The 23,146-nt window shown below is 35.9% G+C and overlaps 1 protein-coding gene across 1 annotated transcript in view; it reads left to right on the top strand.

The window, feature by feature from the left end:
• Positions 1 to 5,786: 5,786 nt before the first annotated feature.
• Positions 5,787 to 23,146, top strand: part of LOC121424659 (WD repeat-containing protein 1-B-like) — a 33,636-nt gene continuing 16,276 nt past the window's right edge. Inside the window, exons 1-7 of the mRNA XM_041620394.1 lie at positions 5,787 to 5,994; positions 12,299 to 12,420; positions 14,425 to 14,515; positions 16,694 to 16,838; positions 18,091 to 18,268; positions 20,332 to 20,409; positions 22,248 to 22,331. Coding sequence (XP_041476328.1) covers positions 5,973 to 5,994; positions 12,299 to 12,420; positions 14,425 to 14,515; positions 16,694 to 16,838; positions 18,091 to 18,268; positions 20,332 to 20,409; positions 22,248 to 22,331 — 720 coding nt within the window. The 5' untranslated portion in view covers positions 5,787 to 5,972. The remainder of the gene's footprint in view (positions 5,995 to 12,298; positions 12,421 to 14,424; positions 14,516 to 16,693; positions 16,839 to 18,090; positions 18,269 to 20,331; positions 20,410 to 22,247; positions 22,332 to 23,146) is intronic.

Raw genomic sequence — 23,146 nt, 5'->3', positions numbered from 1 at the left:
AATTCATTGGTGGGGCGATCGCCCCCTGCCCCAGAATCGACGCCTCTGGTCTGAAAAAATACAGGTTAATAACTGTTTGCAGTTACCTATGAAGACAAAACATCATTCAACAATCAAATAATGCGAGTGCAATCTGACGAAGGGTCAATTTATGCACTATTTCAAGCAGTAGGGAAATTGTGAAGTGGATATGGATCGCAATGAATATTGTACGAGCGCGAGGCGCGATCTGATATATCATTGGTGTTATTTTGATCTAGGACAGGGATATTTTAAAGACTCAATGTCATCATATATGAAAATGATGACTATCTTTCTATTCCTCTTTCTAAGCTCGAGATGAGACTTGTCGATAGTCGAATCTGAAAAAAGGGACAATTTATTTGGAATTCCTGGATATATTATTTTCTTATTTATCAATCTAATAAGCCTATTGAGAGCGCGAAATTTGTTAAAATTAAGGCCTAAAAATTGACATTTTAAGTATATAACTATGAATAGGATGCAGTGGATAATATTTTTTAAGCCAGGGGCGTAACAGCTAGGGGTCGGTGGCCAGGTGGGGGACAAGAGCCTAAATTTTCCCGGTCATATCATATAATGAACAGACTTTTTTATGATTATGCCCCGCCATTAGGGCGAAGCTCCATGAGTGAGAAGAACAAAAAAGGGGGCACAGTATGCATGGCGCGCACAGCAAAATTTTTCTTGATATAAGTCCCGAGCGAAGCGAGCAAGAAAAAAATCACCTCTTCATGAGAATCTAACTTTGAGATTGATTTTGACATGGTATTGAGAAAAAAATATATTTGTCATCTTCCTTTCCTTTTGTTTTTGTTCTCGGTTGTAGAACCTTTGGGGGCCAATGCTATGCGCAGTGGCGTAACTACGGGGGGGGGGCACGTGCCCCCCATAGACTGTTTATTATGATCCTGTTGTACTAAAACCTCTCGTTTTCAAATCAATAATCAATATATTTCCTAGTAGTTCGAGTTATTATTGTTTTATGTAGTGACATTTGTTTCTTTTTCATGAATACTTAAAGTGATTGCCCTATTTTAAGGTCTTAATATAAAACATTTCCTGTCCGTACTATCGTTCGCATTAGTTGATTTGTGAGATGTCTGCTCTTCATGAATTCCTAAAATCTGTCCCGGAGTAAAATGTAAATTCTTCTGATCTGAATATCAAAAATTTTCAGCTCGCGCTTCGCGCTCGCATCATTTGCTGAGTAATATACATAAAGTCTTAGTAAATTCCTACAAACAAGCCTTAGAATGCCCCTCTTCAGGTGCGAATTTCAAAAATTTTCAGCTCGCGCTTCGCGCTCACAGTATTTGATTAGCTAGAAGCGTATGATAATCAAGATTACAATGACTAAAAAAAGTGCTTCATGCGTTTAGATGTAATTCTAACAAAATCAGCAAAGGATGGCACTAGCATTAGATGACTATGCTGAGATATTTATACTCTAAACGGATTCCTAAAATATAGTCCTTAAAATGTCCCTGTTTGGGTCAATGTAATAAAAAATTTCAGCTCGCGCTTCGAACTCGCAATGTTTGTTTAGCGAGACAGATCATGATTACAAAAAAAGTGCTGATAATGTCCTTTTTTAGATCTGAAGATCAAAATTTTCAGCTCGCGCTTCGCGCTCTCATTATCAAATCAGTGAGATACATATCTGTTTAATGGCACTGCATGTCCTTAAACTGTCTCTATTAGGTCAGTATACCTGGCAAAAGAGCGCGCTTCGCGCGCTCCCTAAGTGACTCGAAATTTTTGCTGGTGCCCCCAATGCCGTGACCCACGGTACTATGCGGATCGGGTGCGGGCAATGACAGCCCTAGGATTTTTTACCTAGGGGTGTGAGGCAAAAGCACATGGGGGGGGGGCAACACACAAAATTGACCTGTTAATGGATATGAAGGGTATGTCTATGATTCTATGAGAGGCGAGCCGAGGCCGTGTGAGAGAGTTAGAGGGCGGCTGGTCGTCTCCTCCCTCCCTCACTTCTGCACTCTAAAAAATGAAGTGCTGATTCAGCTCTTAAAGAGCGTGTATAGTGACTGCACTTCGGAGTGCTGATTTTTCTCGTTCAAATTTGAACTCGACAAATAAGCACTCCGAAGTGCAGTCACTATACACGCTCTTTAAGAGCTGAATTAGCACTTCATTTTTTAGAGTGTGCCCTTGCCAGCCTAAGTAGGTTTTTGTTTTAATGCTTTGCATCATGGTCTTTCTTTCTATTATTTTTTTTAATAACTTTTCCAAAATTTGTTGCAGATTGGTTTCCATTCTAGGGGTAAAATTATGATATTTTATTAATAAAATAATATACATGTACTCCGCTTTCTCCTTGTTGCATTTTTTTCTTTTTTTTCTTTATTTTCCTGATCACTCCAATCTTTCGTATATATTTTGATTTATCTTTGATTTCAGTTTAATGTAACTTTTATAGTGGAATTTGATGTAAAAGATTTGTATGTTGATAATTTATCAATAAAAACATGAATAAAAAAATGACTTGTTAAGGAATAGCTGTTTGCATTGGGTGATGAAGATGATATCTCACCAAATAAATAACGCGAGTGCGAAGCGCGAGCTGATTTTTTTTATATCCTGAAAATTATGAATACGCCGCTAGGATGTGTACCTCGCTAAAACGAATAATAAAAACTCTATCGCGAGAAACATATTGAACATTGGATTTTTAAGCCCCATGTGAACAGATGATTTAATTATCTCAGTCAAGTTATCTGCGAGCGCGTAGCGCGAGCGTAATTTTGAATTGTATAAAATGACCTGAAAGATTTTTGTTAGTGACAACAATTGTTTGGAGCTAACAGTGAATGGATGAGAAAATTTTCAAAATTTAAAGAACGAAAAAGCTGTTTTGGAGCACTGCAGCTTTACTAGGATGCTTATGACAACATTCACTATACATTTTTTTTCTTCAAAATTTCGGGGCGGAGGGGGGGGGGGGGCAACTCACTTTGGGAATATGCCCCCCTTTTTTGTTAAATCGCGGGCACATACAACAACACATATTAACTTCAAATGCAGTTGCGGATAGGCCTATATAATAAACCAAAATATTTTGAGGCAGCACAACTACGTGGAAAATTTGTAACAATCGCCAGTGAGCGAAGCGAGCCACAAAATTTTTGCCTTTTAAAATGATTTTAAAATTTTTAAATTCTAATTATTTTATAGTAGCTTTGGAAATTTAGCCAAAGTAAACATATAGACACTTTACAGTCAATCTCGCCAGCGTATAAAGCTCTACTTATATATTATGGATATATAGCCCTTGGCTAATCTTTGGCTAATGATTTTTTTGTGATCATTGCGACCATTATTGCATAAAATTTAGCAAGCTTCATGACGTCATCCACCTTTCTTCCCATTCTTTATATTTTTCAATCCTCGGCAGACCGGTCGTGTTATTAAGTTCTTCTCTTTTTTTTTCTTTTCCCTATTCTTATTTTCCAATTTAGCATTTGGCTTTTCCTTAATTCATTTCCCGTTTCTTGTTGCCTCTTTCCCCCATTTTCCTGCCATTCTTGCCCGTGACATTGAGTGTATATCCCTCTCTTACTAATCATGCGAATGTATTCGTATTTCGCAATATATTTGGACTTTCTCGCATGTCATGTTCTTCTTTCTTTCCTTTTCCCGCTTTCCTTCCATTTTTCCTATTTATGTTCTTTCTTTATGTCTTCCTCCTTTCCTCGCTTTCTTTCTTTCTTTCCTTTCTTTTTTTTTTCTTTCTTTCTTTCTTTCTTTCTTTCTTTCTTTCTTCCTTCCTTCCTTTCTTTCGTTCCCTTTCTCTCTTTCTCCCCCATTTTTTCCCGTTTTTTTTTATTTTTCGGTGAAATCCGCCTGGGGGGGTGCCCCCTTGCCCCCGCCTGTTACACCACAGATCGAACCGAGCGCAAATCTCGAGCCGAAATTTTTGATCTACTGTCGTGGAAAGGGTTTTTTTAAAGGGTTTTGTTAGAATTGATTTAGAAATATAGGCCCTACATACCTGGATCCGCCTATGGAAAGGGGGTTTGCCATTTTTCTTGTTTATTCATTGATGCCTATATGATGAGAATGTTTCATTGTTTGGTTAATTTGTGGAGCATTGTGGCCCAGTGGATTAGTCTTCGGACTTTGAAACAGAGGGTCGTGGGTTCGAATCCCAGCCATGGCGTAATTTCCTTCAGCAAGAAATTTATCCACATTGTGCTGCACTCGACCCAGGTGAGGTGAATGGGTACCCGGTAGGATTTTTCCTTGAACGCTTTAGCGCCTATTAATATGGCGGCTCAGCTACAGCCGGGGTAATAATATGATACCAATTATCAAAGCGCAGTAGAGTATATGCACATAGTAGCTGCGCTATATAAATGGACCTATTATTATTATTATTATTATTAATTTGCTGATTTCTTAGTAACATTTCGATTTTATTTCATTTTTGTAATTACGGAATTATTGGGGGAGGGGAACGATAATGCTTGCAAGCACAATATTTTTCATTGGTGGGGCAATCACCCCCTTGCCGCCCTCCCCCCCACCCCCAGGATCGATGCATCTGCGGCGCCAGGTAAAAATAGCAGAGGTAAAATTGGCAGAGGAATTACAATAGGGACATGCTGCTTCATCAACTTCTCAAAATTGTTTGTGAAAGAGTCTCTTGATCGCCTTTTTGGTTCTTGACTTCATCATTGTATGCAAATTTATTTATCTTGGGAGAGGGGGGGGGGGCGTCGATACACAAGCCCCTTCCCCAGAAGACCAATGTATATGCAGAAAGTTTACCACTATCCTTCTTAATTCATTGAATTTCATTTATTGGTTTTTGCAATTAACACTTTTTCATAAACACATTAACAAAGAAAATACAATAATAATATAAGTGACAAGCAAAACATTCAACAAAATTGCATTTTTTTATATTACATATCGATATTTAGAAGGTTGCAGAGGTTGCCACAATAAGCTAAGCCTGCTTAATTGGAAACCTTATTGCCCTTAAAGATATGATAAAAAACAAGGGATCGATGGACCCCCTTGAATCACTTCATGATGATCGATGCTATATCTGTGCCCCTTCCTAAAAAAAATAATAATGAATTTTAAACAGCAGCATCATCGAGAGGAAAAAAAATCGTCCTACACCTTAGCTGTTCTATCGTATAAATAATATGGTAATATACAATTTCAACACAAGTCATTATTGTTTGGGAATCATGCGAGTGAGCGAGGAAAAACTTGACAAGCAAAAAAAGAAGGGGGTCTTCACTTTAAAAAGAGGGGGACACACTCCTCAAGTTCAACGGCATTTTTACATTACAAATTGTGCCTTTCAAAAGGGGGGCACGTACGGCTTTGCCCCCCCCCCCCCCGGACCCGCCAGTGAACACACCAACCTGTCCATGGCCCGGAACAGGGAGGGTAATACTTTAAATTGGGGACTTTTTAAGATGATACCTCAGTCACATTTGCTCTGATTAAGGTGACTGAGGTATAGGGTGCTTTTTACCATTTTAGTGGGAAAATTGATAGTTGGAAATGGGGAAGAATTGATGGGATCCGGTCAGACTAAAACCCTAAAAGGGCACACCTTTCCATAATTGGATTAATTACCTTAATACTAAAAATCTAGACTCTGGAATACCTGATGGAACCGGGCACCAGGCAAGGTTCCACTGAAATTCCTTATATGGCAAATAATTTACTTCTCCAAATATGGACCAGCATTTTCCCAAGTCACACAATACATTACAATTTGATTGCCACACAGATGGGGCGTGTCTATTGTCGCAGCACCCGTAACCTATTCGTGTGATATACCGGTGCGGTACGTAGTCAATCCGGTATACGGTCCCACGTACTCACATACGAGTGACGGAACTCTTAACGGGAAGTGTGAAGCGTAAAAGTGGCTGGATTTGGACCAGTAAACTCCAATAAAGGAAATGCCTGGAAAGTTTGAGAGAGGTATGAGGTCTCCTAATCATTGAGTTTTGTTTTACTTTGAAGAGGTGTGGAATTTGCCTACAAGTGAAATGACATTTGTCAACCGAAGAAAACTGACCAGCCGCTCTACCTCGCGCGCAGAAAGTTTGAGACTGGTGGCGCCACGGCTAGCAGAGACTGCGGCGGCGCCCGGTGGACGAGGAGGGCTCCGACACATTCTTAGGCCCGCTCACTATCCATACTCGGACAGCTCTGTACTGTAGCTTTAGTCTCTTTTGTCTAAGTTAACTTTGTCGTTTTAACTATATGCATCTCGTAGCGTAGCTATTGCCGAAGAACAAAGAGAACATTATGGCAATGTAATTCATATGACATAGTCATGATAGTTCATTTATTTCTTACTCTTAGTTTCACAAAAACATTCATACATGGTAGTTACAAAACAAATGATAATAAAATAAATAGCAAGATAAAAAAATGGATTGTCAGTGTATAAACATACTTTGAGGTTGTTTACATAAATCATACCCAGTAGGATTGCGGAGAAAAAAGTTACAAAAAATTTCACATTTTTGAAAGAAAGAGGAGACCTAAAAAAGCTAGGCTTGTCAAGACAAGGTCCCCAATTAGGATACAAGAAGTGTATGTGTATCTTTACATACTTAAGTAAGACTACACATCTAAATCTACATAATGGAAAGAAAGGGAAATAAGGAAATACAGAGAGATATAGCAAAAGAAGGAAAGAGTGAGGATATATATGAATTTATATACAGAATGAAAAGACAGGGAACGATAAGAGAGGGATTATGAAACGAGGAAAAAAGGTTTATACAAGTAAGACAAAGAGAGTAAGGCCAATAGGGGAGGTGTATAAAGCAGTTTATAAGATAAATTCTAAAAGAGCTCGAGGAGAGGAAAAAGAGGTGTACAACAAAAACAAAGGATTATAATGAGTAATTTTTTTACACTAAATATTTTGAAGAGTTTCAGCGTAACCTTTCAGCAAATGTAATTTCAACTTATGTTTAAAGACAGACACACTGACAGAATGAGTTACTTCAATGGGAAGTGTGTTCCAAAATTTGGGACCAGTAACGGATAATGTATTCAGAGCAAAAGTAGTTCTTACCCGTGGTATATGAAGAGCAGCTGCTTGTCTTGTGTTTTGATTATGAATTTGACAGTTTTTAATGAATAGTTGAGCCAATGCATTTGGAAGAGTACCATTTTCAAATTCATACATGATTTGAGCCTAACTGCAAAAGATAGATATCATCTTCAACAGTTTATTACTGTGAAACAAAACATTAGTATGAGCATGATAAGTAGCATGAAAAACAATTTGAATTGCCCTTTTCTGTGCAATAAGTATCTATCTAAGTATTGCTGATGTGGTTTACGGTACACCATGTGGAGTGTTATAGAAACAGTGGATAGAAGAAGAGAAGAAGTGGATAGGCGAGAAAGTGGAGATTTGAGAGTAGAGTATTCTTTCTTGAAAATAGTCTTGAAAAGGACTGTAAACCAGAAGGAATGTTGAGTGAGAACAGCTTGAGTAGTAGAGCTGATGAGATGCTGGCTTGAGTCGGCGAGTAGAGATGATGAGTAGTAGAGAGACTCAACGTTTCGGACAGGTTGAATGTCCGTCTTCAAGACATGCCACCATGCAAACTTTCAAACAACATCTGTATCTAAGTATGTATAAAACATTGAGGCAATTTTTCCCTGTCTTTAATTTTTCTCGGGTTTTTAAATGAATTCTTGTTAAACTTAAAATGAAATCAATTTCGTAATTGTATAACTTATGTCCGAAATTAAGTTGTATCCCATTTACATGATTTAGGGCTTATGATATATAACCTTGTTCTCTGTTGTATCTCCATGTGTGGCAAAATAAGGGTGGCAATGTTTGGCTTATTTTCTCTTTTTCTTTGGGACAAATGCTTGATTTTTTTACCTTGAAAGTTTCCATTACACCTATTCATCATACAACTTGACTCTTAAGTAAATATGATTCTTTTTTTTCTTAATTAAAAGTAGAGATTGAAAAATGAAAATTTTCTTGCCATATTACTTACCACCAATAGAGGGCGTACACAAAAATATGCCGAAATTTAAGTTTTTGAGCACTCTGGTGAAATACAAAAATTATTCCCCAGTTACTAATGAAAAATAAATTGCAACTGTAAGAAGATTAGTAATTTTGGACACAAAAGTGATATTTTAATGATTTTTTAAAGTGTTTGCTCTATCCAGCATTGGCATACCATAGTCCTACCTGTAGATTTACCACAGGCGGGATGGTTGCAGTCAGCTAGTGCTTATGTCCAGCTGTACTGTAGCTGCGCTGATGGCAATCGAGCGATCAAAGAAGAACCTGGCTGATCCTTATCCGTTTGTCATCAAAATTTGCAATTTTCCGGCATATTTTGGAAGTAGTACTAGTAAGCTGAATAATTAATAATAATAATAATAATTAGACCATTTATATAGCGCAGTCACTATATAAATATACTCTACTGCGCTGTAGTGTAACAGAGCTCCCAACAATGCTACTGCTCAAACAAATTAAACAATTATGCATATAATAGAATTAACCAAAAACTTCTGAAAAAAGATGGGTCTTCAATAAATGTTTGAAGATGGTAACAGTTGGTGCTTTTCGTATTTCCAGGGGTAATTTGTTCCAAAGCTTTGGAGCAGCACAACTGAAAGCACGATCCCCAAGAGTTACTTTTGTTCTAAAGTGAGGTAGCTTTAGAAGCAGCTTATCCTGTGTACTTCGTAAGTTATGTGCATATGAATGTGACCTAAATGATATTAATTCAGACAAGTAATTCGGAGCTTGACCATTCAGTGCTTTGTAAACAAGCAAAAGTATCTTAAATGCAATTCTCTGCCTTATTGGCAACCAATGTAATTGAATCAGAACAGGTGTAATATGGGAAAACTTTGAGGAACCGGATACAAGTCTTGCACATGCATTCTGAACATGCTGCAGCTTGTTGATTTGCGAGTCTGGTAAACCAAACAATAATCCATTACAATAATCAAGCCTACTGCTAATAAATGCATGGATAAGGGTTTCTGCGCTTTTCTGGTCCAAGTATCTACGAATATGGCGTAAGTTGTATAACATATAAAAAGATGATCTACTAATGTTGGATATGTGTTTCTCCATGTTTAAGCGAGAATCAAGCCATACACCCAGATTTTTCACTAAGTTTGATGGTTTAACTTCTGAGTCTCCAACTGTTATGTTGCTAACACTCAGTTTTGCTACTTGCCTGCCTGTCCCGACTATGAGAAACTCTGTTTTTCCATCATTAAGCATTAGCTTATGTTGGGACATCCAAAAACGAATATAACTTATACATGATTCCAAGTTTGAAATATTGTCATTATGGTTTTCCTTATCAGGGCTGAAAGAAATGTATAACTGTGTATCGTCAGCATAGCAATGACAAGAGACATTAGGGAAGCGCCTTTGAATGATAGTAATCAAGTTACTTGTATAAAGAGTAAAAAGAAGGGGGCCGAGGCGTGACCCTTGAGGCACTCCATATGGAACATCAAAATTCTGAGATATAACATCGTCTACTATTATTTTTTGTTGTCTGTTAGAAAGGTAAGATTCAATCCATGTGAGGACACAGTCGCTCAAACCAAAAGATGTATGTAGTATGTTCAACAATATCCTATGATCAATAGTATCGAAAGCGGCACTCAGATCCAACAATACCAAAAGTGTTACCTTTTGATTGTCCATTGCCAATAGAAGATCATTTTTTATTTTGACTAAGGCTGTTTCGGTACTATGAAACTGTCTGTATGCTGACTGCATACATGGAAACAATGCATTATGAGAAATATGTTTTAGAATTTGCTGAGTAGCAGCTCCTTCAACAAGTTTTGATATATACTGTAAATTACTAACTGGTCTAAGATTATCAAAACTAGGCTCCATACCATGCTTCTTAAGAAGTGGCTTCACCAATGCAACCTTCCATTCGGAAGGGAAAAGGCCATTTAAGAGTGACAAGTTAATAATTTTCGTAAAGACTGGGAGTAGCGATTCATTACAATGCAATAGAAGATTAGTTGGGATTGGATCCAAAGAACATGATTTCTTGCTAAGATTTGTGACCAGTTTCTCCACATCCCTTTCAGATAATATTTCAAAATGAGAGAAGATTTGAGACTGAGAGTGTGAAATCTCAAAATTTGTACTATCCAAAGATATGTCATCAGGAGTAAAAGTTCCATTATTTACAGTTAACTCTATTTGAGAATGAATTTTTACGATCTTATCGCAGAAGAAATTCCCTAAATCATTAACAAATGTTCTCTTATCAATATGAGGAGGTATCACTGGATGAAGCTTGGTCATATTCAGCAAAGATTTAGTAACATTAAAGAGACTTCTTTGATTAGAACTGTTTTCCAATATCATTTCAGAGTAATATGTACGTCGAGCACTATTCATAACAAATAAGGTCTTATTACGAGCGATTTTGAAATTCTCGTAATCAAGAGAGGATTTTGTTCTCAACCATCTCTTTTCAGCCTTTCTCCTTTTTCTTTTTTGTGTTCTTACATCATTTGTAAACCATGGTACCTGTGGGTGAGATGAAATGGTCTTAGTAATCAAAGGTGCGTGTTTGTTCAAAATTGAATTAAGTGTATCATTATATAGAGTGACCAATTCTTTAAGATCATCAGGAGTACTAGCACAAAGTGAACTATTAGCAACATCACCCTTCAAAGAGTCCAAATCTATACAACCAATTTTACGGAAGGATGTTTTCTTAGGAGGCAACTGTGACTTCAATGAGTTCAGGTGACAAAAAACAGGGAAATGATCAGATATTAAAGAGCCAGGCCACGGTCGCCCGACAATTATGTTGTCTGACTTACGAGATATAACCAAATCTAGAGTGTGACCATGTATATGAGTACTACAATCAACATGCTGAATACAAGAAAATGACTCAAGTAGATCCATGAATAACCTAGACTCTTGATTATCAACATCGACATGAATGTTAAAATCACCAGTGATAATAACAGGTATATTGGACAACAAGTGGACAACAAGTGTATTTGATATAAATTTATCTTTATTATTTCTTCCCTTTTAGTTTTACCCCATCAAAAAGCAAAATTATCAAGGAGGGTGCAAAAGCACACCCTTTCTCCATAGATGCTGAAGTTAAGCAGTGGTTGTTTGCTCCTCCATTACGAGCACAATGGCCATCATTGGTCTATTGCACTGGACTTTCATCTTGGCTTGCTTCAATAAAAAAAATCATTAAAGACAGCTGAAATCTGTGGGTTTTTTTTTTATGTTTCGCCTATGTCTCTGACATTTTATGTCTGTCAGAGGTGTATAGTGAAGTAAAATGCGTAGTCCAGCGAAACAAACTAATATTAAACAACACATAACTTTTTTAGTCTTTTGGTCTTGCTTGAGGTAAAAAGTCAAGGCCAGGGCCTGTTTTTAAACCACATCCTCAGCTCATGACGAAGAAGCAGGATTGGGATAAGATTCCTTTATGTTCAGGCATTCCTCACAACCTACTTTGACAAATTTTAGTCAAAATAAATTATGTAAAATCACGAATTCAATTGTTTTATTTGCCAAATTATGAAAATTATCAATTCGTATGATATTCACATATTCTTGATCCAGTCGTCTTCCTTTTCACCTTAAAAAAATACCTTTGTCCTGTTTTTCCCCCTTTAAAATTCTTGTGGATCAACGGTTTACTTCTGCTTGTCTAATTCTCAAAATCAGAAGTTAAGGTAAACTTTTCATGGTAGATTTGCAATAAATGTCAATTCTAGGGTCTTTTGTCATTGGGCATGCATGCAAAGTCAAAGAAAGTTGGTGAATAATTGCAATTTTGTTTTTATATGCTGCCTGCAGAGTAACTTGTACAGGGCATGAAAATGATATTACAATTCTACATGTACAAATAACTACTTTTTTGTAACCTTAATAGATCTAATGATGTTAATACTCACAAGTCACAAAACCTGATTTTAAACACCTTTTCATTATTTGATTGCTCAAACATACAGATGGTTTAGTTTAGCTTCTGTATTAAAAACTCTTGAATTTTTACAAAATGTGAATATTTGATATTTTGATTAATGTTTGAAATATATATTAACAAAAATGTCTGGATTTTTTTTTTTTTTTTACTATACTATCAATGTACTATGTATTTGTTTTATTGTTTGTATTAAATGATCTTGGGAGTTTCATTCCCATAAAATGTGGACTTTTTTAATTTTTAATTCTTTGTTTTGATTTCAGCACGTGTCTGGGGCAGTTGCCCTCAGACTGTCCGAGGATATCAGGGATTTCTTGAGGGTGAGCCAAGCGGCAAGAACTTTGTCTATGTGAATCAAAACAATGTTCTGGTCAGAAATATTGAGGTAAGATGATTGATCTTAACAAGGTTATTGTTGACAGGCCTTGATTGGAATATGACACATTGTCCTTTAGTAGGATTAAATCCTTGGAACAAGTTAGCTGTATATGAAATAAGAAAATCAAAGAATAATACCCCTTTCATAAACCCAATTATGCGGCTAATAGCAGCATAATTTGGTCGTAAAATCAGAGAAGGACCAGAGTTATCCGCATTATTTGGATGCTGCTATTATCCGCATAATAGCAGCAGCATCTTGACCAGATTTTGACTTTATGAACACATTTCCAAATAATGCGGATAATTGCCATGGTGCGATCACAAGGTCACCCTTTTCCAACACCACCGCATCGGAGGGGGCGTGTCCAGTTGTCATGACGATTATCCGCCTTTTTCAGGACAGGCGATCGTAAAAATAGTGCGGATTATTTTCGGAGTTTGTGAACGCAATTTTTATTGAATTATCCGCATTACTCTTAGGCAGCTAATTGGAGGATGGGTTTATGAAAAGGATATAAGATCATTGAAAGTTTGAGAACAATGGGACAAATTGGAAGTTATGTGCATTTGAAGGCTGTGGGCATCCTCTAATTGACAATTTCACCAACATATACAACTCCCCATTATTCATTTTTGACTTAAAACATCTCTTATCAAATCTATGATCCATGTAGATCTAAGAATCGTTGCATAAATGTTACTATTATGATAACATTGCCATCCAGTGGTAACTACCATGGTACAATGATCAACAGCCAATCAGAATCAAGGATTGCAAGCAAGTTACCATTGGAGGGCAAAGTTACAATAATGGTAAACTTTTATGCAACAGGCCATTTTTTTCAGCAGAGAACATTCAATAGAGGTTTCATTAAATATATTATGGACAAAGAGTTCGTACAAAAAAAAACAAAAATAGATGTTTTGGGGTATATTTTTGTTGAACAAACAGGAGAGTTGTACATGATATCACAAATAATTGATTGCATTGCCTACAGGAGGATCTCCATGGCATGAGTGATTTTAATGATGAAACGTTCATAAATTTCTTACTATTAATCTAATCGCTTTGAAACTTTCACTGATCTGTTTCTTTGAATTTTCTGTTTTATATATAACAAATATATAATGATCATTAGATATTTTTCAGCCATTGGAAATCACGTTTACCATATTTTCAGTCACTAGATTTTAAATTTCGCATCAACAGTAGTGCCTCGTAGTAGTGTTTTTATTTTTATTGAAAAACAGCAATTGGAGCATTTTACAGATTTAGTAATAGTAATACAGACAATATGCCCTGAAAATTTCAGACCAAACCATGTATAAACAAGAAAAAAGTATGCAAATTAATATTCTAGTTTGATGTAAAATTGCTAATTTCATCTTTCACATGTTTATTTTGGTGTTAACGCGCATTCATATAATCCAGAAATGAGTTGGAATAGTGGCATGCACATTTGGAGATTTACCAAAACTAACGAAAGGCTTTAAATTGCATGCACCCACTTCATGCATAAAGATACATTTCACCCTGCATTTCAGATGCCATGGTGTATACGGGAAACTTCTTTTCACTGTGAAATATACAATATATTGGTGTGAGTGGTGTAAACATAAACAATGATGCAGCACATTGGGATACCCAAGATTCATGCAATGCCACCAGATTTGGAGCTGCGTATTATATGTTTTATGAAACGGGTCGGCAGTATGAATATGCAGTGGATTGCAAAGACGGAAAGAGGTCACATCAACTTTCTATTATGACATCACAGGCTTATCCAGTCTGCTCACTCGAGTATTAAATAAAGCACATTAAATTCTTTGTCATAGTTTTTTCCTTTGAATAACACATATTTCAGATGGCATCTCAAATTTTGTATGCTACATGTAGGAGTAAAATCATGCATTAAAAATGCACAGTGCAACGAAACATAATATGCATAAATTTGCTGTTGGCTTCATCCTTAAACCCATGTTTAAAACTATCTTTTATTTACTCTAGGATCCATCAATAGTGAATATCTACAATTACCACAGTAGCCCAACCACATGCGCCAAGTACGCTCCAAGTGGATATTATGTTGCATCTGGAGGTTAGTGAATCTGCAAGTGTATTAAAGGAGAATAAAACACTGGGAACAAGTTACCATGTGTGAAAATAGAAAAGTCAAAGAAACAAATCTTTGAAAGTTTGAGAAAAAATGAACAGAAGAGAGTTATGAATGTTATTAGATCACTAATAATGTAGATATTCACCTATTATTGGCAGTGTAATCAACATGTTTGTCACTTTATCAAGTCTATCAATTGTAGGATTGTTTATTTATTTACATTAGGAAATGGATAAAGAGTTTGTACTATTATTAGAATGAGTCATCAAATGTTTGCCAGGTTATGTTTTCAGTGTACAAAGGGGAGAGTTTTGACGAAGTTTGGACATCACAACACTTGTTCGTATTACCATGGGGGGGGGGGTCTCTATATCAGTGATTTTGACATTCAGATGCTCACAACTTTGTTATTGTTTGTCCCATTGTTCTCAAACTTTCACTGATCTTATTGTTTGATTTTGTTGGTATTCATACAAGCTATTACACTTGTTATCCTTTAAAGGTCAAGTCCACCTCAGAAAAATGTTGATTTAAATCAAAAGAGAAAAATCAGACAAGCACAATGCTGAAAATTTCATCAAAATCGGATGTAAAATAAGAAAGTTATGACATTTCAAAGTTTCGCTTATTTTCAACAAAATAGTTATATGAACGAGCCAGTTACATCCAAATGAGAGAGTCGATGACGTCACTCACTCACTATTTCTTTTGTTTTTTATTGTTTGAATTATACAATATTTCAATTTTTACGAATTTGATGATTAGGACCTCATTGCCTGAAGCACAAAATGTTAAAATAATGGAATTCCACATGTTCAGGGAGGAATGAAACTTCATTTCACATGACAATGACGAGAAAATAAAAATATTTCATATTTTATATGATAAAATACAAAAGAAATAGTGAGTGAGTGATGTCATCAACTGTCTCATTTGGATGTAACTGGCTCGTTCATATAACTATTTTGTTGAAAATAAGCAAAACTTTAAAATGCTATAACTTTCTTATTTTACATCCGATTTTGATGAAATTTTCAGTGTTATGCTTGTTGAATTTTTCTCTTTTTTTGCAAATCAAGTTTTTGTTGGGGTGGACTTGTCCTTTAAAGAACACAGGGTTGATTTCAATATGTATTTCATTTGGCAGTGATATTTGCTATACAGTGTAACAAATATCACAGCCAAGTGAAATTCATATGAAATCATGTAAAATCATTGAAAAGAGAACTACTTTAAGCTTGTATGAATATTTATAATATTAATTACATTGAAGCACAAACTGGCACATTTTTTCCTTCAGTTAATTTAAAGAAATTTAGGATACAGTTTTGAGCATTTTGTATCAATATGTCCTTGTCAAGATGAGATGAATCATCTTAATAAACTAAAACCAGCCTTTAATAAAATAAGATACGGTATTTCAGATTACATGTACAGAAACATATTCCCAATAGAGAGCTTCAAAATCACTGTTACAAGAAACTGACCATTGTACGTCTCTGACTAGGACAAACTATGTTTATAAATAGTACCATTAAAGACATATAGCTCTGTATACTAAAACTTTTTTTTAGCCTTTTTTATAAAAAAAAATACTTGAAAAATTTACATGTACTTTGTACCAAAGGAAAAGAAATGTTCATCACAAGAGTACTAAAACAATGATGATATAATTTTCAAATGTTGGCGGAGATTTTTTGCTATTTAAATGATACCTCACTCGTGTATCAATATATGTGGCTTTCTTTTAAGTTGGTAGCTTCCATGCTGGCAGCTTTTAACAGAGCTCTATATACATGTTGCATGAATGGATATCCTGTGACTGCTACCCAGGAAATAAACTATGTGTATCTCTGTGACACTTTAGCCATTTTATGTATTAATATTGTGCCCCCCCCCCCCATATTTCTAATTCTGTATTGTCCAGCAACCTATCTGAACTCATTGTCTGTACCTATCTGAGCTCATTGTCAAGAAATCTCAAGAAATATACATGTACATGTATAATATATTTTTTCTACAGTTACATTTTCTGATATTTTACCTGATCTTTTAAAGGCATGTCTTATCTCTTGAAGGACTGCCATTATATGTGCAGATTGAAACTACTGATTGACAATGATACTGGAATTCTATTTTTGTTTCTTGAATTTTATGTAGATGATAAAGGTAACTTGAAAATATGGGACCCTAACAACCCCGAGGCTAAGGTGAGGGAGTACCGCGTTTTGAGCGGGGCCATCAAAGACATCGCCTGGACTGAGGATAGCAAACGAGTTGTTGTTGTCGGAGAAGGTGCCGAAACGTAAGGCCATATTTAGGGGCATACATAAAACTATACTTGCTAAGAAATCTAAAAGGCTACAAACTAAAGTAAGGTTTGGATGATTGAGCATTACATTGTGCATGCACCGATATTTGAAATAAACTTGTGTCTTTCTTTTTCTTAATTTTTGAACAAAATGTAAATTTATATTATTCTTGTTGTTGATATTGATGTTTTATATATTGACAGACTACTATGAATCTGGAATCGGGAAGCTTGTATTATTTCAGTAGCCATGAATTATGATTGTCTATATCCTTTGTTGAAAGAACTTCTCCGGTTACCGGTCCAAATAGTATACAAATAATGCACGTAAGCGCGTGCATGCAGGGCAAAATATTGAACGATGTGCGAGAAGAGCCACTGGATATACCGCACCGAGGTCCACAGGACCGATTGCGGTATATCCATTTGGCGAGTCGAGCACAGAGTTCATTATTTCCACCCTCTATGCACAAGAATGAGTGCATTGTTTGTTTTATACAACCCCCATGTTACTGAGTTGCCCCAAATGCTATATATTATCTAAATTCTAGATAATTCTAGATAATTTCAGACCTTGATCTATCCTGACTCTGACGTCAGAGTGCAGGATAGTGCGTTTTGGATGCAATAGTGCGATTTGCTGAATATCATGTGATCTGATTTGGACCAATCAGATTACATTCTTGGGAGTTGTATAAAATTGCTTAGATTTGGGATCGTCTGATCAGAGACATTTGTTCATGTCCTTCAGTACAATCCTTCAAAAACAAGCTAAAAACTTTTCACTATAGATTAGAATGTATTATAGAGTAGAATTATTAATTGTTATGTTGGAAGCACTGTCATCATGTTTACATGAAGAACTGATGTAGCTAAAATGTATGTATATAATTCAAAGTTACAAATACAGATGCATATTACCAGAATTTCAAATGCCTAGCAGTTTTCATAAAAAAAAGAAGTAAATGTTATAGACCAATCCAATCATTGTCTATACCTCCAAAATTATATAATTATTGGTAAAATATATTTTGCAGGTGGGATCTGATTTTTTAATACCTGGGGATCATATCATGGAAATAACAGTCAGTGATTTTCACTGACAATTTGATCTGAATTAATCAGATGAAAGAATTCTAATAGCTTATAACAATGATCTGAGACCATCACTGACCATTTTTATTCATGAATTGTTCCCCTTTCCCCAAATGTCCAAATGGTAATGAATCCTTATGCATGTTCTCAGATGCGGAGCTGCCATAATGGTTGACACTGGAGCATCTTGTGGGAAGATTGATACAGTTGAACGCACAAACTCATGTGATATCAGACAGAAACGTCCATATCGTGCTATCGCTGGAACAGATGGTAAATCTCTATATGTCTTCAAAGGACCTCCTTTCACCCGCGTGACCAGGCGTTTTGTGAGTATATCATAATAAAGTTTATTATTATCTGAATTATGTAAATCCCATAGGCTTTTTTTACAAGGAACATCCAATTCCAGTAACCCCCCCCCCAAAAAAAAGAAGAATTTTTAGACCCAGTCTCACACAGATTGCTAACTCTTTCAAATTGTCAGTGATTGTATGAACTGGCACAAACATTAGGTAGTCTCCAAATCCTGATTTTGAGATAATTGTGTTCACAGTTTCTGTTTTGAAAGAAACCAGAGCAAGTATTTATACCAATTTAAAGCATGCATTCTAGCCTTTTTATGATATGCAAAATTTTGTTCTCAATTTGAATTCTTCTAACATTTGAAATGAAGCATGGGTATGCATTTCAGAGACTGCTTATTTTTACAAAAGCAGGGGGTTTGAGTCACTTTGTAAAATCATGTATATCGTGTGCATTGTTCGTAAAATCATTAAATGCATACGCTCAACATTTAGGTTGTTTTATAGACCTCTGTGTGTCATTCCAGAGACTGCTACAGTACAGATTGAATAGTTTGTGCCTCTTCGTAAAATATGTGATGATTCGTGTGAAATTTAAATGCGCTTTATGAATATAATATGAATTTTAATGTGAAAATTGACCATTCAACAGAGTTTATGACAGGCTTTCCGAATATGCAAAACTGAAAAGGCTTAATTTCGCAAATTTGACTGAAAATTAGGTTTGTGCCAGTTTGAAAAAATCACTGACGAAATAACAATGTTCTATTTTAAGCTAGAAAAATCCTGCAATCTGATCTTTTTTTTAATTTCCTTGCATTTGTTATCAGTGATGAGTGTTATGAAAGTTTATCATTAAAGATAAATTCCAGTTTTGGTAATGATCTCAAAATATCTTTTGACAGAATCTAATATAATGACCAACCAAATGTCTGTTTGTATGAATAAAAAATATGTGCCAAGGGATTCTTCAAAAAATTGTGTAAATATTTAGAAATAAGCAAAATAAGCGCGGATTCGGTCACTTCCGTCGGGTCTTTATTCCAGCAATATTGATACTGTCCCACGTGTGCCTATCTGTGATGGTGATCTTCAGTGTGAACATTTTCAGCGTAGATTTCACAAAGTTCAGTTTATGTAACTGTACCAGATCTAGATCCTCGCTTTTACAGACTTTCTCATGAAATCAGTGTTTACTGCAACTACTGGCATTTCTCTTTAATATACATGATAAACAAATGTAGGTCAAAGGCTCTGTCACATTGTTCCGTGCAAGCCTTGCATTTGACTTGTGATAACTGTTTTTGCTCCCAGCAGGTCACCCGCAAGTCGCTCGCACAGACAGCATATCGCACGCATCTCACACGCAGTTGCCCGCAGAAGGGCACGCAAGTCTGATTTGCACACAAACAAGTTTTGATTATGCTCAATACTTTGATGCGGCTTGCATGGAACAATGTGACAGGGTCTTGATAAGAGATAATTATATTCTTGGCCTGATAAATTGACGTTTGTCATGATATGATATGGAATGTGTATGCACACTAGCAGGTGGTTATGCTGAAGATGTAATCTTCTTCCAGATGCTCTGTAATTGAAGACATTAATGAACTTCGTCAAAAAGCAAAAAAAAAAATCTTCTGACAGAATGAGAGGTAAACTACGGAAGTTTTAAAGTGTCATTGACTTGTTGAGATGGTGAGGTTATTTATCTCGCAATGTGTATATGATAGCGTAATTATGTCAACAAGGCAAGATACTTTATCTCACCATATTTACAAATTACATACAACTTTCTACATGTCGACTTGGCGAGATAGAGGGATGGGGGGGGGGAGGAGAGAGGTAGAAAAAAGGAAAAAGTAAATAACAAATGAGCATGTTTGAGCCAGGCAAAATCATATTTCAATTTTCGTGGGCTACTTGTCGCATCGTTCTACCTAAATCTGCAAAATTGGATAAGTATTATTTTGCTTTGAATGAGGATTTCCAGGGCTGCTTTTTTTAATTTTCAGGTTACTAATTGATAAGATCTTTTGGACACATTTCTCTGAGATTGATTATCTACAATGTTTTCTTTTTTACAGGATCACACCAACTGGGTGCAGAAAGCCAAGTATGCACCAAATGGTGAACTGTTTGCATCTGGAGGCTCAGACGGGAAGGTAAGATGAAAAGAAAATTATCTGCTATGACCCCCACCTTCCCATTTCATGAATTCACCCTGCCTTTCCTCTGCCCTACTCTATTTCATGACATCCATTATTATGTTACATCTCCTCATGTGCACCTTTCTAAATGATATTCAGACTTAGCCCAAGTCAAAGGTTTTTGTCTCACCTGCAAAGCAGAGTGAGACTATAACTGCCGCTTTTCCGACAGCGGCAGCGGCGTGAACACCAAATCTTAACCTAAGATTAAGTTTTGGAAATGACAGCATAACTTAGAAAGTGTTTGGACTTAGTTCATGAAACTTGGCCATGAGGTTAATCAAGTAGTACTGAACATCCTACCTGAGTTTCAGGTCATATGACCAATGTCAAAGGTCATTTAAGGTCAATGAACTTTGGCCATGTTGGGGTATCTGTTGAATTACCATCATAACTTTGAAAGTGTATGGATCTAGTTCATAAAACTTGGACATAAGAGTAATCAAATATCACTGAACATCCCATTCGAGTTTCAGGTCACATGACCAAAGTCAAAGGTCATTAAAGGTCATTGAACTTAGGCCATTTGGAGGTAGTTATTAGATTGCTGTAATAACTTTCAAAGTTTATAGATATAGTTTATAAAATGTGGATATAGGGGTAATCAAGTATTACTGACAAGTCTTAGGTCGCATGATCACGGTCAAATGTCATTTATTATCAATGAACGTAGTATTGTATCATTTTATGAATGGTGTTTTTTGTGAATAATTATTTTATAGTAGTTTTCAAAGCCAGCACTGCTGCTATATTGAATTGCGTGATGCAGGTGAGACTGCCAGAGGCACTCCACTTGTTTTCTTATTTTGACTGGTGCCGAACATTGATTTGGGGGGGGGGAGCAGGGAGACAATCCAATTTTTTTCAATTCATTTTATTTGATCATTTAAAAATCAATATATGTGAATGCACAGTTATAGAAAATAAAGTTTAAATGATTAGGGTGCCCCTCAAAGCAGAAGCAGAAGCTTGATGAGTTGGGCACCCAATACATAATATGCAAAAGTAAATCAAAGTGAAAAAAGTAACAATAATAAATACAAACAAGACAGAAGAAATAAGATAGAAAACCTACAGGGAAGGGGGGGTCAGGAAAAGGGTGTGAACATTAATTATGTGATTATTTGGCATATATAATGATAAGTGAACTTTTGAGCTTGGTTTTTAATGCAGTAACATTAGTGCTAGATATTACATTGGAAGGGAGGGAATTCCATGGATTTAAATGCATAAAGGGTTGATTGGTTGAATGCTACAGAGTAATGGATTTAGAGTGGGAACGAGTATTGTATTGATGGTAGTCTTAACTATATTGAAATAGATTTATTAATGAAATTAAAAAAATACATAAGAAATTTAATGTCATGATACTTGACCATTGTAAGACCTGAATGCACTTTAATATTCCATTTCAATCCTCTAATTAATCAAGTGGAAAAATTGGAGGTTTTGAAGTGGCTGCTGTCTATAAATAAAAGTGAAAATAGGGTACTCATCATTCAGCTTGTGAAAATTGTCATAATGAAACCCCTCAGCATACTTCTGGATTTGTGGAATATGAGGTTCTAGCTATGCAAAAGACTTATGGGGCATTTCAAGTAACTTATGTTCAATTGCAAATCAAGCGTAATGGGGTGAGAAAATTGAATTGCAATTGAACGCAAAACACCTCTAAATTATGGTTTAATAATCAAGGGACTTGTTAATGATTCGGAATGAGTGTAAGTTCCTTGCAGTGCCCTATTGAACTGTCTTTTAAGTAAATTTGTAATGAATTTATGTTTCTTTTACAGTTAATTCTTTATGGTTGGGATGAAGGTGAGATTGTTCAAACCCTAGGAGAGAATGGAGTAGCTCACAAAGGGACCATTTATGGGGTAAGAATTGTAAATTGATGATTCCATCACGTTGGGTAAAAAAAAAGATAACAATAATAACACAGATCTTGTATAGCACATATCACATTATGTCATAATGTCCCTATGTGCTTCCAAAGGACTTGGATATTATTGCCTTGGCTTTAGCCTTGCACCCTTTTACAGCACGGTGGCATTTCAAGGAATAAATTCCTGAGTGAGTGTGAATAAATAGTATACAAATAATACACATTACTGAGGAGGGCATTAATGATACTACTAATAATAGCTGTATTTATAAGGAACTTTTTGCCTGAGGATGCAAAGCGCTGCTGTTATTACCCGGCTTTAGCTGCACTGTCCATAAAAGCGCTCAAGCATTTGAGGAATTTCTTTCTACTAGTTACCCATTCATCTCACCTGGGTTGAGTGCAGCACAATGTGGATGAATTTCTTGCTGAAGGAAATAACGCTATGGCTGGGACTGGAACCCATGACCCTCTGTTTCTAAGTCAGAAGACTAATCCACAGGGCCACAACATGGCACAGTGAAGATCAAAGTAGACATGGCTAGCTTTTGATGTGTCTATTTGAGGAGGATCTCCTTCCACAGCAATTCATGTTAGATCTTGAAATGTTTAATGAATTGTTGTAGTTCAAATTAACATTTTAACACTGTTACATGGACATCGCATTTATACATATATCAATAGACTCTTGGGTCTGTGATTGCAATTTATCATGATTGATTAGGAAACCTTAGAGGGTAACCTTTTTTTGTGTGTGTGCTTATTTTTTATAATTGGAAGACATATGCCTTGTTTAACCCTAAAAAG

The sequence above is a fragment of the Lytechinus variegatus genome, chromosome 12 (genome assembly GCF_018143015.1).
Source record: "Lytechinus variegatus isolate NC3 chromosome 12, Lvar_3.0, whole genome shotgun sequence".
Lineage (NCBI taxonomy): Eukaryota > Metazoa > Echinodermata > Echinoidea > Temnopleuroida > Toxopneustidae > Lytechinus > Lytechinus variegatus.
The sequence above is the reverse complement of the archived record's forward strand: the minus strand, read 5'-3'. Positions and strand labels throughout refer to the sequence as shown.